The sequence below is a fragment of the Haliotis rubra genome, unplaced genomic scaffold, assembly GCF_003918875.1.
Source record: "Haliotis rubra isolate DU_JTF1 unplaced genomic scaffold, ASM391887v1 Scf366, whole genome shotgun sequence".
NCBI classification, from domain to species: Eukaryota; Metazoa; Mollusca; class Gastropoda; order Lepetellida; family Haliotidae; genus Haliotis; species Haliotis rubra.
Genome location: NW_025767042.1, coordinates 494,244 through 517,868, shown reverse-complemented (window position 1 = coordinate 517,868; position 23,625 = coordinate 494,244). Strand labels below are relative to the sequence as shown.

Below are 23,625 nucleotides of genomic sequence, written 5' to 3'. Positions count from 1 at the left end.
TATTCCCCACATGGTTACAATGTGTGAAGCCCATTTCTGGTGCCCCCCGCCGTGATATTGCTGGAATATTGCTAAAATCGGCGTGAAAACATACTCACACACTTCGAAATAATAATGCATTGTCATATAAATTCTTCAACGCGGTGTTTCACAAAGGACATTTGTTAAGTTACTGTTTAACTGTTGTGATATAACATCAGTTTATATTGCAGTTTGCTGATCCTTTGACCGGAACTGACGTCACGGCGCGTGACGTACACCACGACATGTCGTCCCCAGTCACCTCAAGACCCTCATCCGTCACAACCCCCAATGGCCACTTTAACAAGATTTCCGGTGTTCCCTGCCCAGCGACCCCTACAAGATATACAGCCCCGGTCCATATTGACGTGGGCGGTGTCATATACACGTCATCTCTTGAAACTCTCACGAGGTGAGTACAACTAGCAGAGAGATGGGAGAAAGTGAGTGAAGATGATTTTACGCCGCTGTTAACAATATTCCAGCAATATCACGGCGAGGGACACCAGAAGTCCGCTCCTCGCACTGCACCCCTGTGGGGAATAGAACCCGGGTTTTTAAGTCGAGCGAACGCGTAACCACGGTGCTACCGTACCGCCCCGAATGGGAGTGAGTTTGGTTGAACCGCCTTGAACAGTATTTAGTAACAGGTGTCAGTTTGATGTCTGAAGAAAGACGAAGTTATTCAGATCATAGTTACACGTTCACAGCTTCTGTGATCTCATGAGCTTGGGTAGGGTCCTGAGGAATCTAGGATTCGAACCCTTAGGTTTCTGGCTCACCCAACGGACTCATCTCTGGGAAGCAAATTGGACGACGGGGCCAACAATCCCGTTTATTCAAAAAATATTTCCACATCACTGATTCTTGGCTATGACAAACAATAGTACTGTTGGAATCATTTACAATAAGAACACGTCCTACATGCTGAGTGGGTTCGTAGTAGCGTGTGCAAACAGTCTCCTACCCAGAGTTCCATGCGCCAGCATAGAACCTTTGCCACAGCCGAGCGCCATGTGACGATTCGATACATCTTACTCAGCCCACTGAAGATACCGCATACCAAATTTTGACGAGTTTACATCCAGATTTTCATAGTGAAGTGTTGATTTCCATCCAGAAAATATCTTTAAAGCTGAAAACTTTCCAGTCCACGTTCCACGTGCTGTCATGGAAACCCCACGGAGAGCTGGGTAGACGGTCAGTTTGATGGTATGCACGTCACTGCCGCGGTTTTAGTAACATATTTATATAACCATGCAAGATGATATGTAAAGCGACTAGAAAGGCTTGCATTTGGACAGTTTGTTCTGATTTCAGAATAAGCTCTTTGTATTTTGAGAAAGTCCGTTCACGTTCGTGTTGGATAGGATGGTCAAGCTTTGTACAGTATATCATCGCCCTTTAAAGGTGGTCATGATCTCAACCACTCGTTTGGCTGGTCCTATCTAGATTATTTACAATACATTGTAATAACACTTGCTGACTGAACCGTAAAACAATATTCACCTACTCAACTAACCGCCTCCGTGGTGTAGTGGTTAGAGCGTCCGCCCGGAGAGCGGAAGGTCGCGGGTTCGATCCCCGACCGCGTCATACCAAAAGACGTTAAAATATGGTACTTGTTGGTCCCTGCCTGGCGCTCGGCATTAATGGGTACAACAAGGACTGGTCGGCTCGGAGTCAGTATAATGTGTCTGAGTGGGGTATTCATGCTTCACTGCGGCATGGTATCTCAGTGGGCTAGCACTATAAAACCAGCTTCAGTCTGGGTTAGTACAAGTAGCCGCACATACACATACACACGCATGCACGTCGTCATATGAGCGAAATATTCTCAAGCACGACGATAAACCCAATTTCACCTCACCTCACCTCACCTCACCTCACCTACTCAACTCGTGAACATACGAATCTAAGCATCCGGACTACAATAGCTATATCAACGGTCATGCCATACTTAAAAGCCATCCAACTGGGGTTCTTTTTCAACTTAATGAGTGAGTGAGTGTTACGCCCATTTTTGCAATAATCCAGCAATATCACGGCGGGAGATACCAGAAATGTGCATCACACATTGTACCCATGTGGGGAATCGAACCCGGGTCTTCGGCACTTTAACCAATAGGCTATCCCACCGCCCCTTCCGCTTAACGACCATGTACTGGACGCTTCCAAAGGTCTCAATCAAGTGTTTATTTTTGGATGGCCCGTGCTTTAGGCTGGGTATCGCCAGGGGCTGGACAGGAACTTCACCACAATCAGCCTGGGTATTTTAACCGCGTGGGCAATCTTTGTCCTGGTTGATATTTTGAAGCATCATATATGGCTGACCGGAACAAAGGACGTCTAAAGACACAGCCCCAATATATACACCGATCAGGACATAAATAACGGATAATTGTACCTATGGTGTCCTTTCAGTCAGTCAAAGGGAAGCTGTATCGGATGGTGTACAATGATCAGAGGTGGTTTGGTCCATGAAGGTGGCAGTGCGCATGTGCGTGGTAATATTAAGTCTGGGATCGTGCCATCCCAGTCTATTCCCAGACCGCCAGATTCGGCAAGTCCTGGTGCTTCTGTTCTTATAGAATGTGGGTCATCTGAAATAGGACATGAAACCTGTGTCTGGAAATAGGTCTTCGTTAGGATTATATGAGACCAATATAGAAACCTGTCTCGGTCCTTTCTGGGAGAGCGTCGTTTATCGCGTGCAACGGTAACTGGTGGTCGTATATTGTTACTCGGAGACGGGACTCTTTCATTGCCCTTTTTGAGAAATCAGAGTGGTAGCCATTATGAAACAGGCGTATGCGTGTGTGGGAATGATAGGATGGTGCGTGGTGACAGAATAGTAAGCCTGTGGTTGTTGGGAGAATGGTAAGATTGTGTTTTTTGGGAGAATGGTAAGCTTGGGTTTGTTGGGAGAATGGTAGGGTAGTGTGAAGGTCGGAGAATGGTAAGCTTGTGTTTGGTCGGAGAATGGTAGGGTAGTGTGAAGGTCGGAGAATGGTAAGCTTGTGTTTGGTCGGAGAATGGTAGGGTAGTTTGAAGGTCGGAGAATGGTAAGCTTGTGTTTGTTGGGAGAATGGTAGGGTAGTGTTTGTTGGGAGAATGGTAGGGTAGTGTTTGTTGGGAGAATGGTAGGGTAGTGTGAAGGTCGGAGAATGGTAGGGTAGTGTGAAGGTCGGAGAGTGGTAGGGTAGTGTGAAGGTCGGAGAATGGTGAGCTGGTGTGTGGGTAGAAGTATGATAAACTGGTGTGTGGTGTGAAAATGGTTAACTGGTGTGGAGTTTGTAGAATGGTGAGCTGGTGTGTAGGTCGGAGAATGGTGAACTGGTGTGTAGGTCGGAGAATGGTGAGCTGGTGTGAAGGTCGGAGAATGGTAAGCTTGTGTTTGTTGGGAGAATGGTAGGGTAGTGTGAAGGTCGGAGAATGGTGAGCTGGTGTGTGTGTCGGAGAATGGTGAGCTGGTGTGTGTGTCGGAGAATGGTGAGCTGGTGTGTGTGTCGGAGAATGGTGAGCTGGTGTGTAGGTCGGAGAATGGTGAGCTGGTGTGTAGGTAGAATGGTGAGCTGGTGTGTAGGTAGAATGGTGAGCTGGTGTGTAGGTCGGAGAATGGTGAGCTGGTGTGTGGTGAGCAAAATGATGAACTGGTGTGTGGGTAGAAGAATTGTGAGCTGGTGTGTGAGTAGAAGATTGGTGAGCTGGTGTGTGGTGGGAGACTTTTAAATTGATGTGTCGGGGGAGAAGATGGTAAGCTGGTAGGTGTGGGAAAATGTTGAGCTGGTATGTGAGTGGGAAATGGTAAGCGGGTGTGTGGGTGAAACACTAGTATGCTGGTATGTCCGTGAAATCCTGGCATGCTGAACATGAATGGTAAACACGTAATTCAACACCACGTGGGCGAATAAACGCCTATTGCGTACTTTCGAGAACTAATTGAGGCTGCCGAAAGTTATGAACAAGCAACACCAAAGAATATGACCATTGAACCGATATGACGACAAAGCTAGGTGCTAACGAGTTAAACCAGAAACAGGCTGCACACAATTTCATGTACCCATTGCAGGCGCGTCTAGTAGCCCCAGGGACATTAAATTCTGTTGTCCCCCACCTGCCTCCTCCCCTCTCCCCTTCCCGACCCCAGGGTGTGCCCTCGAAGGTCTTTGTCAGCTAAGTGACTCTCTTGCCCTAAGTAGAAGCAATTGTCATTTGTTGCCGTCGTCCGACCATCTGAGTCCGCGGCGGGCAGACGATCAATACTGAGTTTTTGCCGCCACTTGCTTTCTGTGGTGGCCACTTTCTCACACTGTTTTTAGACAGAGGGCAAACTAAAAACTGAAGTCATTGATCGCTGTTGATTTGGAGAGGGTCTGACGGAAGATCGTGCCTGCTCAGGGTCGCCTCCGGGCCCTGTGTCCGACTCTGGTCAAGTCGTCTGCTGAAGTGGTTGATTCTCCGAGAGACAAATGTTAGCGCTTCATAATTGTCTGAACTACCTGGTCTTGGCGTATCTGAATGTATGCGACAGAAATATGTTGAAAAACTTGTGAATTCAATCGCGGTACTCTGCACGTTTCATCAGTGAAGCCCCCAAAGATCAAACGATGTCGTTTTCTGGCGATTACTGATTGGAGAGGTTTTCATTTGGATTGATTAAAAGAGTTAAAATGTAAATCCTGCAAACAGCAGTTGAAACGCGGCCAACGACTGATCTGAGCGGTATATTGTAGTTGTTGCACTTGCGTTGATTTGAGAGCGCAATTTCATCCCTGCCATTCGACAGGGCCGAGGAAGTAGCCGTGGGCTATCCTCGACAAATAATTACAGCCTTCTTTGCCGCTACCCCTATCCTTTTACTTCATGCCTCGCAGAAAGTTGCGCTCGCCATAGAGGGGAAGTCGCCCAAATATTAACCCTCAGGGTGTTTTGGCACGGCATTGAGGGTCAACAAGGGGTACCGTCTACTCCCCTTCTTCTCAATTGCAAACAGAACTGGAAGAGAAGCTGGAAATCATCGGCAAGTGTGCTCCTCTGGTTGTGACATGTTGTATTTTAAGCAGGACGATATTGAATTCTATTGACTCCCTCTCGTTGTCCCTGGATAAGGGGATGTGGGGGCGCCTGAGGCTGATACGTTTTTTTCAAATCCAGGATAGTGAATGTTGTCGATAGAGGCAAGGCTGTCAAACCTAAAGAGTGATTTCTGTCTATAAGATAATGCAACATGTTTAATGTTGTTTGTGTACGAGAAGCAAAAGAAGTCGTTGCTATGGTTGCTCGCGCTGAACACGGAAAAGCCCGAGGGATGGGCCGCGGACACGTCAATTCGCACAAATCTGCAAGGCGTTCTGGAGGCAGGCAATTTGCGAAGGCTTTGCGTGTTATTTTACTAAAAGCAGTCATAACCGATGTAATATACAGCATAAGCTAGAAAATACCCGTTGCCGAAGCGGTGGAGTTTCGCACATTGTTCTGTTGTCATGGCGAGATCGCTTCAGCCTTTGATCCAAGCCCTCCGGACATGGCCCGGGAACGTGGATAATTAAATAAGAATGGTTTTGCACAAAGATGATTTCATGCACAAAAAAACAGACAGAATTGTAATGAAGTCTGGATATGCCCGAGGGCAAATATACCTCTTGCTAGACGGTCCCCCACCGAACCGTATTCTTCGGGCCCTCGCTTTTTCAAGACGAAGTAAAGGAACAATTATAATGAGCCCAGTCCGGATGAAATACAAGCTTCAAGCCGGTATTTACTATGGCCTCCGGGCGAATTCACAAATGGAGGTATAAATGCCTCGAGGTTGTTAATCCGCTTTCAGTATACACATTATAAGCTGGTGGGGCCAGCCAAGTTGGTCTAGTGCTATGGCGGCCCTATATATGTGCCAAATATATTCAGTCAGTCTTCACGGTTTGGTTGCGATGATAATAGCTGTACAAACAGTAACTGACGCTGACGTGGTGTAGATCCTATTACGTCTCCTGTAAATTTCTATGGTAGCCTTGTCACTCGTCGAGTTTTCTTCATTGGCTGTGTGTCAGAGAGACGATATCAGTTTAGTGGGTGTTGTATTTAATCTTTACCATTTATCGAAGGTGAAGGTGTGAATTTGCAAGGAGAGGCGTTATTAGGTGATGTGTTCTATCATGACGGAGTCCGCTTGCTGCTTGAGGGAAGCCTATCGGACGCTTATCGTAGGCGTTTATTTTGATGAAATTCACCCACGCGTCTGTGATACTCTTTGACTCTTCATACTCGCAGAGTATCTAGGATTGAATCCTTAAGGCCCACCCCGTGGTCAAGTCGATAGAGCGTCTGCCCGGAGGACAGAAGGTCGGTGGTTCAGTCCCTGGGTCGTATTGCACCAGAAGACGTAGTTTTGTTACCCTGCCTGTGACTCTGCAGAAGGGGAGGGGTGGGATGGTTACTTGTCTCAGACTCCGTTTTCTGTGCATATCTTGAACGTGACGTAAAAGCCCATTTCACTTGGATTCTAAACTGAATCATTGATTACCTAAGGGACGTAACTCCCGAGCTCCCTTAATGTCGCGCTCTTGTATGATCCCCGGGGAGCTGAGAATGAAAGTTGAATGTATTCCGATCCACTGACGGGTGATAGTAATGCAGTGCAATGATTATTCACATAATTCGTAAATTGAATATGGTAATATTTTCTATATAAAACACATAACATTACGTGCGTCTTGACTGAAAGGTTCATTGCAAGCAGGGGCTGTTGGGTAGGCACGTGGTTAAGGCGATCGCTCGTCAAGCCGAAGACTCGGGTTCGATTCCCCACATGACCACAACGTGTGAAGGCGATTTCTGGTGTCCATCGCTGTGATATTACTGGAATATTGCTCAAAGGGGCGTAAAACTTAACTCACTCACTCACTCATTGCAAGCAGATTTGGTCGAGCTTCTAGAATCACTTGAACTTAAACTACTACGCGCAATAGCATGATTAACCCTACCATGCATAAAGAAAACGACCCGTGAAGAACTGGATTAGAATTGGTCTTAGGCATCCCGTGCTTGTAACAGGCGACTAATGGGATCGGGTGGTCAGGCTCGCTGACTTGGCTGACACATGTCATTGTATCCAAACTGCGTAGATCGATGCTCATGATCTCAATCACTGCATCCAGTCTCCAGACTATTAACAGACCACCGTTTAACAAATCGCTACCCGCGGCGTCAAACAACAAACATACAAAAAAAATAAACGAGCAAATCAAACATTCAGAAAACATGTCCATGAGTGAACTGTTTACACACGTAAATTCCTTTCAGAGAGACAACAGCTGGCGGGAACACATGTTGAAATTGTATTTCGTGTATTTACCTATATTTGTATAGATTGTGCCTGGGGCGATGTGTTGTGTTTGAAAGGTGTTGATGTTAATTAGTTCACTCAAGGGGCATGTACCCCCAGGCAACTGGACCCAGGCTGCCGAGATCAGCTGGACCGTACCACACAGTCTACCTATTGTGTCATGGCCCCTCGGGCGCTGACATCCTAATGGACACATATAATAGGAGAAAAAAGTCCGTCAACTGTACTTGATTTAATTTGCGGTTTGATGATGGCTTCTTTTGCCCACGAAAATAGAAGAGTGTCTGGCTCCAAAAATCTTGTATAAATTCACTTATTTTTCTTCTGTTCTCTATGGTTTCTCTTGAAGAGACTTGGTGCTGATTCTGAATGCAATTACTGAACCGACGGGAAAAAAGGTTTATGCCTGAAAAGTAAATTTCACTTAAATTATGTTCCTATTTTGAAAACAATCGAAACAGAGCAAGCATTAAGTCCATATCACTGTATGTTACCCGTACCAAAAGATCAGTATTGAAAAATCTTTGAGGTTTAGCCACCATGAATCATTGGTGTATACTTTCTTTTGCCTGTTAGTATATATACAGTACTGGTTTCTATCAACTTATGATCTGGGCGTGTCCTGTGTGCAATAGATCAATGTCTATATGGTGTCAGGTTCGCTGACTTGGTTGACACATGTCATCGTATCCCAGTTGTGTAGATCGATGCTCATGCTGTTGATCACTGGATTGTCTGGTCCAGACTCGATTATTTACAGAGAGCCGCCATATAGCTGGAATGTTGCTGAGTGCGGCGTTAAAAAACAAACCAAACAACTGAAAGTCCTTTGAAAGTAACACTGAAACCAACTCACTCATTCACTATATCCATTAGGCTTCTCTGCAAGAGTGCGGTGGGGTAGCCTAGTGGTTAAAGCGTTCGCTCGTCTCGCTGAAGACCCGGGGTCGATTCCCTACATGGGTACAATGTGTGAAGCCCATTTCTGGTGTCCCCCGCCGTGATGTTGCTGGAATATTGCTAAAATCTGCGTAAAACCATACTCACGCACTCTCTGCAAGAATACCCGAAGAAGTAGAATCTTAGTCGTGTTATTTAAAAAGCAGGGCGAGCTTTTTAAGCATAAACCAACCCGCCTTTAACAGTCAATATTCATCATTCTGCACCAAAACTTGGATATGATCGTGGGTAAAACCTTTCGATCCTTATGAACATGATAGATTATCTGACCTCCACCCCCCGGCGTGTCCAAGTCGCCATTACCTGTGCTTTACAGAAAACACTTGTCCAGTTTCCCGACCACCTCCGTCGCCCTGGCGGGATCGATGGGGAAGAAAGAAGATATATTTTACTGCCTACATAAGGCAAGAGCATGCAAGGCTTCCGGGAGGCATTAGCGCGTCTGGGAGGGTCGATAGGCCGCGGTCAGAGACGCCCATAACTCGATACTTAAACAAGCCCGCTGGCCATCATGGATTTTTTTTATCATGAAATTATGTGAGATATATTCAAGGAGCCAGTTGTATTGGAAACTGTTGACAATGACCAATTCATCAGCTGTGTTTTAGTCTTTAACCTTTGGAATAATTGTTAAAATTGTTCCTAATAAGGCTGGATTTCCCAAAAGACAAATCCGGAAACAACTGAAAATCGACTTTGATTTTTGTTATAATCTGACAACGTCATTAAAGATGGTCAGAATTGAAGATTGAGATATGTGAGATTTTAGGTGAAACGAATAATTCCATTAATGAGTGAGAGTGATGTTTTACGCCGCTTTTAGCAATATTACAGCAATATCACGGCGGGGGATACCAGAAATGGGCTTCATACATTGTACCAATGTGGGGAATCGAATCCGGGTCTTTGGCGTGACAGGCGGACGCTTTAACCACTGAACTACCCCACCGCCCCGATTCTATCAATGAATCTATTACGGTATTTCTTTTCCAAACATCATCTGAATTGTTTTGAAATTTTGAAGATCCAAGGTCACAATTTTCATATTTCTCACAGGATGTTGTCTTTGTGGTGTTCCCAGGTTTCCCGACTCGCGACTGGCGAAGATGTTCAACGGAAGCATCCCTATCGTACTGGACAGCCTGAAGCAACACTACTTCATCGACCGTGACGGCAAGATGTTCCGCTACATCCTCAACTACATGCGCTGTCAAAGGTGTTGTCTTCCAGAAGACTTCACAGAGTGGGAGCAACTTCTTGAAGAATCGCGATTCTTCGAGCTCCAAGGAATGGTTCGGGACATTGAAGCTACGCGACGTAGCAAACAGCGTCCAGTGACACAGCCCGCACAGACGACGGACCAGACAATCATGCAAACAGTCCGTGAGATCAAGTCGGAGCCCAGTTCGTCCGAGTTCTGTGACTGTATTGCAGTAAGTATCAGCCCTGACCTAGGGGAGAGAATCTCGTTAAGTGCTGAGAGGGCGCTTTTGGAAGAAGTTTTCCCGGAACTTACGTCAGCGCTGATGGATACACGGAATTCTGGTTGGAATATGGAGAACCATTTTGTGATTCGTTTTCCTCTCAATGGATTTTGTAAGCTCAATTCTATTCAGGTTATCCAGAGGCTTTTAAACCACAATTTCCAAGTAATCGCCTCGACAGGCGGTGGCGTGGAGGGTCAGCAGTTCAGCGAGTACCTGTTCTGCCGGAACTGCAAGTCGCTACACTGAGACAGTCATGTTATGGAGAGGGACGGAACTTTAACTGACCAGTTGCTTTATGATCAGAAATTCCACATTAATCCTGTGAATGAAAGCTGCTGGCGACCCATATAACGCGATCTTATTCCGTTTCCGTGAGGGTGGATTTCGGATTAACTCATGTAACAACGAACTGTGTCGTTGTCGACGTTAGCTGTAAGCGTCATCTGATGCCTAAGAACAATTTGCATTTGATAGCAGATTTCAACTTCCGCGCCACCATGATGGAAGTCATCTACGGATTATTTCAGGGCCTTGAGACACTCGGAACAGCTCGCCGTATCCCGTTCCCATATACCTCGGCCGCACTGGAGTAGTGATAATACTTTGCAGCCTATTTACTGCCAGATCCTTCCGCGTGAAGTTCGTCTGACTGTCATGACCCTGGTTTGGAATGCGATCATTTTATCTTTGACATAGAAAAAGTATATATTTTGATTTTTGAAGACGACATTCAGTAAAACATAAGCCAAAGCCAAATTGTGGTTTGTCATGTGACCGGCTCTACTTTCAATATGGATTCCCCAGGTGTTATGGTATGTGATTCAGGCGAACTAAGTGTCTACAGCAAACTACGAAACTAAATGTACGGACCATGCGGTCAGCTTTGTGTACATGACGTGCAAGTATATAGTTCTGTGATATGAGATTTCAATGGACCTGACTTGTTGGCGTTCTCTGAGCGTTATGCTTACCTTTCAGCTGTACCTATGACAGTGCTAAATGTTTCAATCATATGTTTAGAGGTATTTATACTTTCGATTAATGGTGTTAAGTCGTACTACTAGGAGATATCTTAAACTGATTCATATGTATACACATACTGCTTGAATTAATTCACTGTGTCATGTGATCACGTTAGTTAGGGGCAGCTACAGACTGGACCCATGCCCTTGTTGCGCACGCTCGATATGCGCAGCAAAGGCAAGGAACTCGTTCAGGGACAGCCAGTATGAATGTCGTCCGCGCACTTTTAGTAGTATTTGTGGTTATGAGATTTGACAATTATTGCATCTATTTCACACCTAAAATGTAAAGTCATTATCAACTGCTGTTTGTTGAACTGTTCTTGGTAGAAAGCATATGTACATATATTTATGCTTTTTGTATTATCATGTCTATTTATTCGGTGCCTGTTATTGAAATCTTGTAAGTGCCGGGGGATTTGAACCTTGTAATTATGCATGTTTTACATTCTGTGAAAAACAGGACGAATCCGTTACAAACTAACGGGAGTAAGTATTCAGTATGATTCAGTTGGCTCAATAACGTCTGTATTTGTATCAGGCTACTGTATCAGGCTACTATATCAGGCTACTATATCAGGCTATTTCTGAAATCATTATCGTGAATGAACATGGAAGAAGTTCAATAATACTGTTTTAAGCCAATCAAACACGTCGATTTAGATATACTGTATGTCAGACCAAGCCAATCAAAAGCAAGAATATCAATGATATATTAGTTGGTCTGGTAAAATAGGTTTGGAAATTCCATCTTTCTTCAGAGTGAGTGAGGTAGGTTTCACTCCACTGCGAACAGCATTCTGGTCATATCACGGCTTCCCGCTTGGCCTGTGTGCGAAGAGCTCTGTAGATTGTAAGACGTTACCGCTTTGGTAAGAACCACGAGCGTGGGTATAGTGCAGACAAATCAAGAACCCACGCCACGCCTTTGCCATCCGTGCTCCTTTTCAGACTATATCTTTAGGTTTCATTGCTATAAGGGACGGCTGGCTGGCTAGGTGGTTGAGGGGTTCTCGCTCATGGCTCAGTTTTAAACGTACGTTGGTGACGCTCATTGCAATCTAGGATAGTGGTGGGAGGTGACTTAATATATCTGGCTTCTAACTTGGCTGATTGCATTTCATCAGTCAATCAATGTTCATAATGTCAAACGCGAGTTTGTCAAGTCCATTAACTTGTCGCCTTCATTAAAATTAATATTACTGCACTGATAATGAAACAAAACCGTTATCATGACCAGTTAATGTTTCTGGAATATTGCCAACAGCGGCGGTAAAATCTCATCACTCACTCACGAAGAATATATTGGTAAATATCACGAGCTTATTATATAAGTAAACATTTTGTAGAGGGAATATCGCTGTGACTCATCACAGAATACATTTTGTATGTAAATCTATATATTTTCGGTGTTTAGCACAGAATGGTTGAACACAGTGTGTGCACCATCTTCGATTATCAAGGGTATTTTACCTCCATCCGAGTATGAACCTTGAACGGAGGTACGATACACTAGCTACTGGAGGGTGTGCTGGTACAGGGGGGAGACATTCTCTTCCCACAGCCGAGGCCTTGCGAATGATCACTTTTGAAACAACGTCGCTGATTGCACAACTAAATCTGATTGCCTCCAATCACCAGTCTTGAACGCTCACACCATGAAAGGGCCGTATTAGAACAGAGGTTACGTAGGAAGATATGACAGGAGTAACCTCTGTGGGAAGAGAATGGGGGTGAGACGGCAGCTCCCCGGAGTAGATAATTTCGTCACAGATAGATTCATAATGTGTGGTCTGTTTTAGTCACGTGCAATGTTATGATCTTATGAAATCCATTGAATGATTAAACGTCTTTACAAATCTTCATGTTTTTCTTGTCAATTTTATACCCACGACTGCATCGATCCCACATATGATCACATCTCTCCCACTCAGTAAGTTAGACTAACACGTAGTCTCTGAATATAAAATTTTGAAAGAAACAAATACATTGTACTTCAATTGAAATTGGAATAGACTATAACGCTTAGTTTCTGAATATATATGATTTTGATGGTTGTAAATAAACCCATTTAAATCGAAAAGGAGCCCCCGTGAGATGGACCAGAACCTGAGGAAATCTAGACTTGCTTCATTTAGGGCTTTAGCATTGCAGGGAGGGTGAGGCAGTAGGGGAAATAATGTGGTTCAGGGACTGTGAGACAGACTTGGAGGGTGAGGCAGTAGGAGAAATAATGTGGTTCAGGGACTGTGAGACAGACTACATTGCAGGGAGGGTGAGGCAGTAGGGGAAATAATGTGGTTCAGGGACTGTGATACAGACTAGGAGGGCCAGGCAGTAGGGGAAATAATGTGGTTCAAGGACTGTGAGACAGACTAGGAGGGTGAGGCAGTAGGGGAAATAATGTGGTTCAGGGACTGTGAGACAGACTAGGAGGGTGAGGCAGTAGGGGAGATAATGTGGTTCAGGACTGTGAGACAGACTACATTGCAGGAGGAGGGTGAGGCAGTAGGGAAATAATGTGGTTCAGGGACTGTGAGACAGACTACATTGCAGGAGGGTGAGGCAGTAGGGGAAATAATGTGGTTCAGGGACTGTGAGACAGACTAGGAGGGTGAGGCAGTAGGGGAAATAATGTGGTTCAGGGACTGTGAGACAGACTAGGAGGGTGAGGCAGTAGGGGAGATAATGTGGTTCAGGGACTGTGAGACAGACTACATTGCAGGGAGGGTGAGGCAGTAGGGGAAATAATGTGGTTCAGGGACTGTGAGACAGACTACATTGCAGGGAGGGTGAGGCAGTAGGGGAGATAATGTGGTTCAGGGACTATGAGACAGACTACATTGCAGGGAGGGTGAGGCAGTAGGGGAAATAATGTGGTTCAGGGACTGTGATACAGACTAGGAGGGCCAGGCAGTAGGGGACATAATGTGGTTCAGGGACTGTGAGACAGACTACATTGCAGGGAGGGTGAGGCAGTAGGGGAAATAATGTGGTTCAGGGACTGTGAGACAGACTAGGAGGGTGAGGCAGTAGGGGAGATAATGTGGTTCAGGGACTGTGAGACAGACTACATTGCAGGGAGGGTGAGGCAGTAGGGGAAATAATGTGGTTCAGGGACTGTGAGACAGACTACATTGCAGGGAGGGTGAGGCAGTAGGGGAAATAATGTGGTTCAGGGACTGTGAGACAGACTAGGAGGGTGAGGCAGTAGGGGAAATAATGTGGTTCAGGGACTGTGAGACAGACTACATTGCAGGGAGGGTGAGGCAGTAGGGGAAATAATGTGGTTCAGGGACTGCAAGACAGACTACATTGCAGGGAGGGTGAGGCAGTAGGGGAAATAATGTGGTTCAGGGACTGTGAGACAGACTACATTGCAGGGAGGGTGAGGCAGTAGGGGAAATAATGTGGTTCAGGGACTGTGAGACAGACTACATTGCAGGAGGGTGAGGCAGTAGGGGAGATAATGTGGTTCAGGGACTATGAGACAGACTACATTGCAGGAGGGTGAGGCAGTAGGGGAAATAATGTGGTTCAGGGACTGTGAGACAGACTAGGAGGGTGAGGCAGTAGGGGAAATAATGTGGTTCAGGGACTATGAGACAGACTACATTGCAGGAGGGTGAGGCAGTAGGGGAGATAATGTGGTTCAGGGACTATGAGACAGACTACATTGCAGGAGGGTGGGGCAGTAGGGGAAATAATGTGGTTCAGGGACTGTGAGACAGACTAGGAGGGTGAGGCAGTAGGGGAAATAATGTGGTTCAGGGACTATGAGACAGACTAAAAATTGAAAATGAGACCCAGTGGGTCCAGAGACTGAACCTGAAGAAAGTCTAGACATGTTGCATTTAGAGAATTGCTTTGAAGAAAGGGATGTGTAGAAGAGAACACAATCAGGGAACTGCGAGACAGACTATCAATGTGTCTAAGACATGTATTACCGAAAATTCTTCTCCCATGAGGGGCGGTTGGGTAGCCTATTGGTTCAAGCGTCCGCTCGTCACGCTGAAGACCCGGGTTGGGATGAAGTCTATTTCTGGTGTCCCCCGCCGTGATATTGCTGGAATATTGCTAAAAGTGGCATTATAAACAAGTTACTCCTTCGAAGAAGCTGACATTGGACTGGAATGCAATGGTGTTAAACCAATCCGACCCACATCATTCATTATTCGTCGAGCATAAGGAAATACCCAACAAAAAAATAAACTTTGAATGATAAATGTGTCATGTTCAGATCACTTAACCTGTATCCGAAACATAATTTGACATAACCTTTTTCCAAGGATACTTCCCATTAATATCCTTTAACTACCTGCATATCAAAGAATGTTCTTGCAATCTTACTACCGGTTAGAGAGTGTGTGCAGAGACTGAGCTAAATGTCAAACAACGTTGTGGAACAAGCAGAAGAGGGGACAAAAACTATAAAGCCTCGTTTAAGTCTCAGATTCCCACTTCCGCTTCCCATTCTCTGTATGACCTCTCAAGCATGTGTGGTGATCATTGAGTTCCAATGGCGAAAAAGAAGAAGGGCGAGAAGAAGGGCTAGGTTAGGTCGTAGGATAAGGACCCTGATTGAAATGTCAAAATATTAAAGTTTATCTTTTAAATCCTTCAACGACTTGCATGGGCGGTGGGTAGCCTAATGGTTAAAGCGTTCGCTCGAAGACCCGGGTTCGATTCCCCACATGAGTACAATGTGTGAAACCAATTTCTGGTGTCCCCAGTCGTGATATTGCTGAAATATTGCTAAAGGCGGCGTAAAACTATACTCACTCACTCCAACGATTTGCAATCGAATCGCTTCAAAACGGTCTATTTTGAAGACGATATACCAGGCGGGTTTGGTCGTGTCATAAATTCGACAAATAACTGGTACCTGTGTAGTTTCTATATTTCATTTTATTGACAAAAAGTTTAAAGTGAAAAACTGAAATGTTGATATGAAAGTTATGGTGAGGCAGTAGGGGAAATAATGTGGTTCAGGGACTGCAAGACAGACTACATTGCAGGGAGGGTGAGGCAGTAGGGGAAATAATGTGGTTCAGGGACTGTGAGACAGACTACATTGCAGGGAGGGTGAGGCAGTAGGGGAAATAATGTGGTTCAGGGACTGTGAGACAGACTACATTGCAGGGAGGGTGAGGCAGTAGGGGAGATAATGTGGTTCAGGGACTATGAGACAGACTACATTGCAGGGAGGGTGAGGCAGTAGGGGAAATAATGTGGTTCAGGGACTGTGAGACAGACTAGGAGGGTGAGGCAGTAGGGGAAATAATGTGGTTCAGGGACTATGAGACAGACTACATTGCAGGGAGGGTGAGGCAGTAGGGGAGATAATGTGGTTCAGGGACTATGAGACAGACTACATTGCAGGGAGGGTGAGGCAGTAGGGGAAATAATGTGGTTCAGGGACTGTGAGACAGACTAGGAGGGTGAGGCAGTTGGGGAAATAATGTGGTTCAGGGACTATGAGACAGACTAAAATTGAAAATGAGACCCAGTGGGTCCAGAGACTGAACCTGAAGAAAGTCTAGACATGTTGCATTTAGAGAATTGCTTTGAAGAAAGGGATGTGTAGAAGAGAACACAATCGGGAACTGCGAGACAGACTATCAATGTGTCTAAGACATGTATTACCGAAAATTCTTCTCCCATGAGGGGCGGTTGGGTAGCCTATTGGTTCAAGCGTCCGCTCGTCACGCTGAAGACCCGGGTGGGATGAAGTCTATTTCTGGTGTCCCCCGCCGTGATATTGCTGGAATATTGCTAAAAGTGGCATTATAAACAAGTTACTCCTTCGAAGAAGCTGACATTGGACTGGAATGCAATGGTGTTAAACCAATCCGACCCACATCATTCATTATTCGTCGAGCATAAGGAAATACCCAACAAAAAAATAAACTTTGAATGATAAATGTGTCATGTTCAGATCACTTAACCTGTATCCGAAACATAATTTGACATAACCATTTTCCAAGGATGCTTCCCATTAATATTCTTTAACTCACTGCATATCAAAGAATGTTCTTGCAATCTTACTACCGGTTAGAGAGTGTGTGCAGAGACTGAGCTAAATGTCAAACAACGTTGTGGAACAAGCAGAAGAGGGGACAAAAACTATAAAGCCTCGTTTAAGTCTCAGATTCCCACTTCCGCTTCCCATTCTCTGTATGACCTCTCAAGCATGTGTGGTGATCATTGAGTTCCAATGGCGAAAAAGAAGAAGGGCGAGAAGAAGGGCTAGGTTAGGTCGTAGGATAAGGACCCTGATTGAAATGTCAAAATATTAAAGTTTATCTTTTAAATCCTTCAACGACTTGCATGGGCGGTGGGTAGCCTAATGGTTAAAGCGTTCGCTCGAAGACCCGGGTTCGATTCCCCACATGGGTACAATGTGTGAAACCAATTTCTGGTGTCCCCAGTCGTGATATTGCTGAAATATTGCTAAAGGCGGCGTAAAACTATACTCACTCACTCCAACGATTTGCAATCGAATCGCTTCAAAACGGTCTATTTTGAAGACGATATACCAGGCGGGTTTGGTCGTGTCATAAATTCGACAAATAACTGGTACCTGTGTAGTTTCTATATTTCATTTTATTGACAAAAAGTTTAAAGTGAAAAACTGAAATGTTGATATGAAAGTTATCAGATATGGTAAAATGTTTACACCTAACAGCTTTGACTTCTTGCACTCGCAAGGTTTGGACGTCTAATGAAAGGCCGCAAAGGGAGTGAGTGAGATATTTTACGCCGGTTTTAGCAATATTCCAGCAATATCACGGCGGGGGACACCAGAAATGGGCTTCACACATTGTACCCATGTGGGGAATCCGTGTCATCGGAGCGAACTCTAACCACCGTATCAAAACGCTGCATGCAGACAACTGGATATATAGTCGACCGTGTAATTCTAAAGTCCACCAATGAAAAAGGTTTTTGTCAACGTATGGATTCAAATATGGCCTGCATTACTGATCACTAAAATCTAAAGATTTGAACAAAACGTGACAACCTCATAGCATCTCTGGCCAACCGATCCCGTTAGTCGCCTCTTACGACAAGCATTGGTTGCTGTAGACCCTTTCTAACCCTTCACGTGTTCTTTTCAAGGTTCATCTCAGTTTAACAGTTTGGAAGAGATGAGAAGGAAATATGCACTTTGTGATTTTTGAAAAGAAAAATTAAAATTGAATATATCGCACAAAAGCCACCCGAAAAACGTACGTCTAACTAAACTAAATTTAAAAAACAATGAACGCCAAAAAATAGCTTTGACAATAAGGCTGCTTCGATAATAACAAAAATGCAATGCCACATTAACAGAAGGCAACGCAAGATGTTCCGCTGTTGTTCCGCTTTGACAGTTGTCTCCTGGCTTATAGTGCTGAACCCATCACATCTCCATGGTGACAGATAAGTAAACAAAATCAGCTGTGTCTGCTTCTAAACAACAGAACTTACCACGGGATGATGATCACTGAGCGTTCTGATCAGGACGCCAGTGTGCATTCGTAACTACTCGCCTCTTTCCGTGACCTACAAGAAGACTCGTACCCCTATCGTGGCAAACCAATCAAAGCGCGCGTAGTAAAACGCATTTCGAAGCATGAAAATGGCGGCACCGTTGAACTTTGAAACTTCGCTAAACTATGCAAAGCACAATTTAACAAAAACTTTGAGCTAAAGGATCAGAAACTTTAAACACTGAAACATGTTTACAAAGTGAATGACTGTATTGCTCTTTTGCCCACGGGATATAGGATATTATATGAGCCATGCTTGTAATTTCAGAGTTATCTTTCCTTTGTAATAGTACTAGACTATTTTCATCCCCATGCCCGTTTGCGCTTAGACAGGGCCCAGTCGTAAACATGGCCACGAGAGGTGTACGAGACGCCATCCGGCTTGCCGGAATGACACGAGTAGTTTACGAATGGCCAGTGTGTTGATACCCACACTAAACGCCAAAAGAAACGTTACCCTCCTACCTTTATGAATTACTGAAAAACTATCAAAGATATGTTAGAAGGTATTAGTTTACAAGAAAGCTTAACAACACAGCTTTATGCAAATCACGAAAAAACATTCTCAAATGCATTCATATTTAGGTGAAATGCATCTTTTTCAGAAGAGTTAAATTGTCCTATATTCGTCCATGCCGATTACCAATAACAGTGATTTAGATGTTCAAAAGAAAGGTTGAAATAAAATTCTGCTTTGGGACAATGATAAACCATTCAAAGTCACCATTTTCAACTATTAAAACAAGAAACAACTGTTGTAGAGTGTGTAAAACTGTAAAATAATCATTCCTATAATTTCAGGCTTTTAAAACATTTTCTGCTGATTTGCATAAGTGAAAACAAGTAACACGTGTCTTTGATATTGTGAAAAAATGTTTAGGAACATCTACAATTATCTTTGTTAACATTTTTGCTTTGCAAAGTAACATTTTTCCATTTTCTGTTTACACATAGCAATATCAATCGCCAAAACGCAGCAATATTCAAGCAGTATTTGCATCCATTTCACATGTAGAATGATTCTATAGGGTATGAAGAGAGCCTAGAATACATGATATGATACACAAGTACGAGAAATATGTCACGATTAACAGCTGAAGAGAGAGAGAAAGAGCCATTGGGATGGTGCAGATGGGGTCGACATACAATGCTGTTGCCAACGCCCTCGGATGCCACCGTATCACGGTTATAAGCCTTATTCAGGGCTTCCGACAGACTGGGGTCACCGTAGACAGACCAAGAAGTGGACGTCCACGCATCACAACGCCAGCTGAAGATAGGTACCTCCGTCATTAAGAAAGGAGGGTAACGTTTCTTTTGGCGTTTAGTGTATATCATGCCAAGTTTATTCCCCAGAATGTTCTCAACATATCTCTTTGTTTGTTTGTTGTTTAACGCCGCACTCAGCAATATTCCAGCTATATGGCGGCGGTCTGTAAATAATCGAGTCTGGACCAGACAACCCAGTGGTCAACAGCATGAGCATCGATCTACGCAACTAGGGTGCGGTTTAGAATTGATCTTCAGTAACCCATGCTTGTCGTAAGAGGCGACTAACGGGATTGGGTGGTCAGGCTCGCTGACTTGGTTGACACATGTCATCGGTTCCCAATTGCGTAGATCGATGTTCATGCTGTTGATAACTGGATTGTCTGGTCCAGACGTGATTATTTACAGACGACCGCCATATAGCTGGGATATTGCTGAGTGCGGCGTAAAACTAAACTCACTCACTCACTGTTCCTGATCATGGATCATCTCAGAGGCTCTCTATTCCCATCTTGAAATCCGCTGCCAACCTCTTAACAATGGTAAATTTAGAAGCATCACAAATGACACCATGGTCCAGACTCGATTTTTTACAGAAATGCTTCATGACACCGTCTCAACAATCAATTTCTATTTTTATCAATAGAACATGTCTGGTGACGTAATGGATGCAGAAAAACGCTGCCTTGTTAGAGGTGTGGTTCCGATTCTGACGGTGATTTATAGAACGTATTGTACTTCATACATACATATTGTTAAGGGTGCACTTATCAAACACGCCTCGGGTGTCGGAAAATGTATCAAACTACATTCATTTAGAATGAGCGTATCAGAGAATTTTCTTCATATATCGATCCTTTACAAGTTAAATCTCTTCCCAGTGAAAATCACTAATGTTTTGCTGTTCTTAATAAATGATGTCAGTCCCGTCATACTCTGTGAAAATGTATCTATAGTACAGCTGATTGATTATATTTTGCTCTGATCGTTTACTGGAAGACGGCACGAAAATTGTAGAAATAGCAACAAGGGGGGCCACGTGTGAGTTGGGTTGCTTTTAGCATTATTCCAGCAATATCACGGCGGGGACACCAGAAATGGGCTTGCACATGTGGGAAATCGAACCCGGGTCTTCGGCGTGACGAGCAAAAGCTTTAACCACTGTGCTACCCCACCGCAACCATGCGGCTGGTCCCGGAATGGCACGAATGGTCACGAATGTTACATAAGCTGACAAGGTATTTCTAATAGCATCATTGTAGCAGTTTCATCCTCTTTTCTTCAGTTCGGATCCTTTTTGGCACCCTACCCCTTCCAGCCTTTCAAAGCAAATATTTAGTTGCTTTATTCGTGATCCTGTATACTTGTTTATCACACAAACCTATTACTAACATATTTGGTGACAACAATACACATTGTAGCAGTTTCATCCTCTTTTATTTGCTTTTTTTTTTCGCACAGGGGCCCGGAGTCGGTGGGGTAGCCCAGTGGTTAAAGCGTTCGCTCGGCACGACGAAGACTCGGCTTCGAATCCCCCACATGGGTAAAATGTGTGAAGCCCATTTCTGGTATCTCCTGATGTGACTTTGCTGGAATATTGCTGAAAGCGTCGTGAAACTAAACTCACTCATTCACTCACTCATTCACTCAAAGGGGCCCCGAGTTGTCCACTTTGCTGTTCAGAGTTGCGTCCCTTTCGCATGCCAGAAACCGATGATAGTGCTTCGAATACGGGTAAGCCTGTATTAGGTTCCTAGATTTGTCAGCACCATACCCGTGTTGGTCAGAGGAGACCTACATCACGGAGACCTACATCACGGAGACCTACATCACAGAGACCTACATCACGGAGACCTACATCACGGAGACCTACATCACAGAGACCTACATCACGGAGACCTACATCACAGAGACCTACATCACGGAGTCCTACATCACGGAGACCTACATGACGGAGACCTACATCACAGAGACCGATATCACGGAGACCTACATCACGGAGACCTACATCACGTGCGTTGCTCTCACAAAAAGCCAGCACTCCGTGATAAAAGAGGTGGTAGGGTAGCCTAGTGGTTAAATCCTTCGCTCGTCACGCCAAAGACCCGGGTTCGATTCCCCACATAGGTACAATGTGTGAAGCCCATTTCTGGTGATATTGCTGGAATATTTCTAAACGTGGCCTAAAGCCATACTCATTCCGTCCGTAGTATAACAATAATACCTTTCAAAATGACACTAAAGACCAAAATCATTCACAAACTCTTTCTTAACTAAGCATATGTTTAAATATGCATCCTGCCTGAAATATTAGCTGTTTCGCTCTTGTGGTGACAATACTCAAGTTACTTTGGACAACACCGAGGGGAGTTCTATGGAGTTCTATGGATACAACTTCTTTAATATAATATGAGCGACGTTTCCGTGTAGCTACTACCTGACTGACTGACTGAGTTTGGTTTTACGCCGCTTTTAGCAATATTCCAGCTACATCACGGCGGGGAAACACCAGGAATGGGCTTCACACATTGTACCCATGTGGGGATTCGAACCCGGGTCTTCGGCGTGACGAGCCAACGCTTTAACCACTAGGCTGCCCCACCGCCCCGTAGCTACTAACACCGTTATGAAGCAAGTGATGAGTTTGATGATGGCTGGACTGCCACGTGTCCATGAAGACGGCGGATAACTTCTTTGAGTGGCAGTTAGAAGTTGGTGTGATGAACAACGAGGAGACAATCCTTATTATCTTACCTCACACATAAATGTCGCTTTCTGATTGGCTGAGGGCTCTTTTATTATTTTCAATGTACCCCGCTTACAAGCGAGTAACATTTCAATGTACCCCGCTGTCAATGGCAACTCATTTAGTACTTCATGGTAGTAATTCTTTATCTCGAATTACATTGAATCACGTATATGATGTACGGAAATTAACGATGTTTTGCGAATGCAAATCGATGGAAGGGACATAATCTGTTTTTCTTGTCAGCAAAATCTAGCAATGGCTATAAAAACATTTGTACCCGTGCTTCAAACAATTCAAAATTAACATTAAGGTGTTCGCCAAGATAAATACATTGTTCACTGGTCCCTCGGGGCCCATGGGTTGATGGTACATCGAGGGTACATCAACCCATGCTCCCCTCGTTACCAGTGAACAACTTATAATATACTCACCACATACTCCTGGTGGTTGGGTTCAGAAGCTTGACGGCTGACTGTTTCTGGGGCTTCCAGTCTAACCCACACTAAAGCACATGTAGCAAATGGCCACTTTGTTCAATACAACCGTGAACCCGTGAAGATCCGTGTTAGAATTGATCTTCAGTAACCCATACTTGTCGTAAGATGCGACTAACGGGATCGGGTAGTCAGACTCGCTGACTAGGTTGACACATGTCATCGTAGCCCAATTGCGTAGATCAGTGCTCATGCTGTTGATCACTGGATTGTCCGGTCCAATCTCGATTATTTACAGACCATTGCTAAATAGCTGGAATATTGCTGAGTGCAGCGTTGAACAACACCAACCAACAACCAACCATGAATGGGTACCCGGTAGGGGTTGTATCAGTGTGTGTGTGGGAGAGAGGAGAGGAGATAATCGTCCCCTTCCCGCCTCTAAGACACATGCACTCATACTTCTTCCTCATTGTACCTGCTGAGGGCCTTAAAGGGCCACTGATCCAGAGCAATTTCCATGGACTGGTTGTTGCTTTTGTTATTGTTTTTCTTCCGTGAGTACCCGGATGATATCCAAACAAGGGTTACCGAAGAGAGTAGTCGACCGACTCTGCCTTTTTTAGGATACGAACGGAACTATTGTTGCATTTGAAATACCAGGCATAATCTACAGCATCTTCTATTCTCCTGGAAATACATACATGAATCACTATGCCAATCAAAGTGGGTTGTTTATTTGGATTCAAATCATCAAATGTATTATATCTTAGCATATCTTAGGTAATAGACATCATATT

General features: G+C 44.5%; 1 protein-coding gene across 1 annotated transcript; it reads left to right on the top strand.

Moving 5' to 3' along the window:
* Positions 1–228: 228 nt before the first annotated feature.
* Positions 229–12,380, top strand: LOC124285690 (BTB/POZ domain-containing protein kctd15-like). Its single transcript, XM_046721966.1, has 2 exons — positions 229–433; positions 9,411–12,380. The coding sequence occupies exons 1-2, from the start codon at positions 267–269 to the stop codon at positions 10,060–10,062; spliced, it is 819 nt and encodes a 272-aa protein (XP_046577922.1). The 5' UTR covers positions 229–266; the 3' UTR covers positions 10,063–12,380.
* The last annotated feature ends 11,245 nt before the right edge of the window (positions 12,381–23,625 follow it).

Coding starts and splice junctions, on each gene's coding strand:
- LOC124285690 (XM_046721966.1), top strand. CDS start 267: ATGTCGTCCCCAGTCACCTCAAGACCCTCATCCGTCACAACCCCCAAT. Junction 434..9,410: donor TCTCTTGAAACTCTCACGAG/GTGAGTACAACT, acceptor TGGTGTTCCCAG/GTTTCCCGACTCGCGACTGG.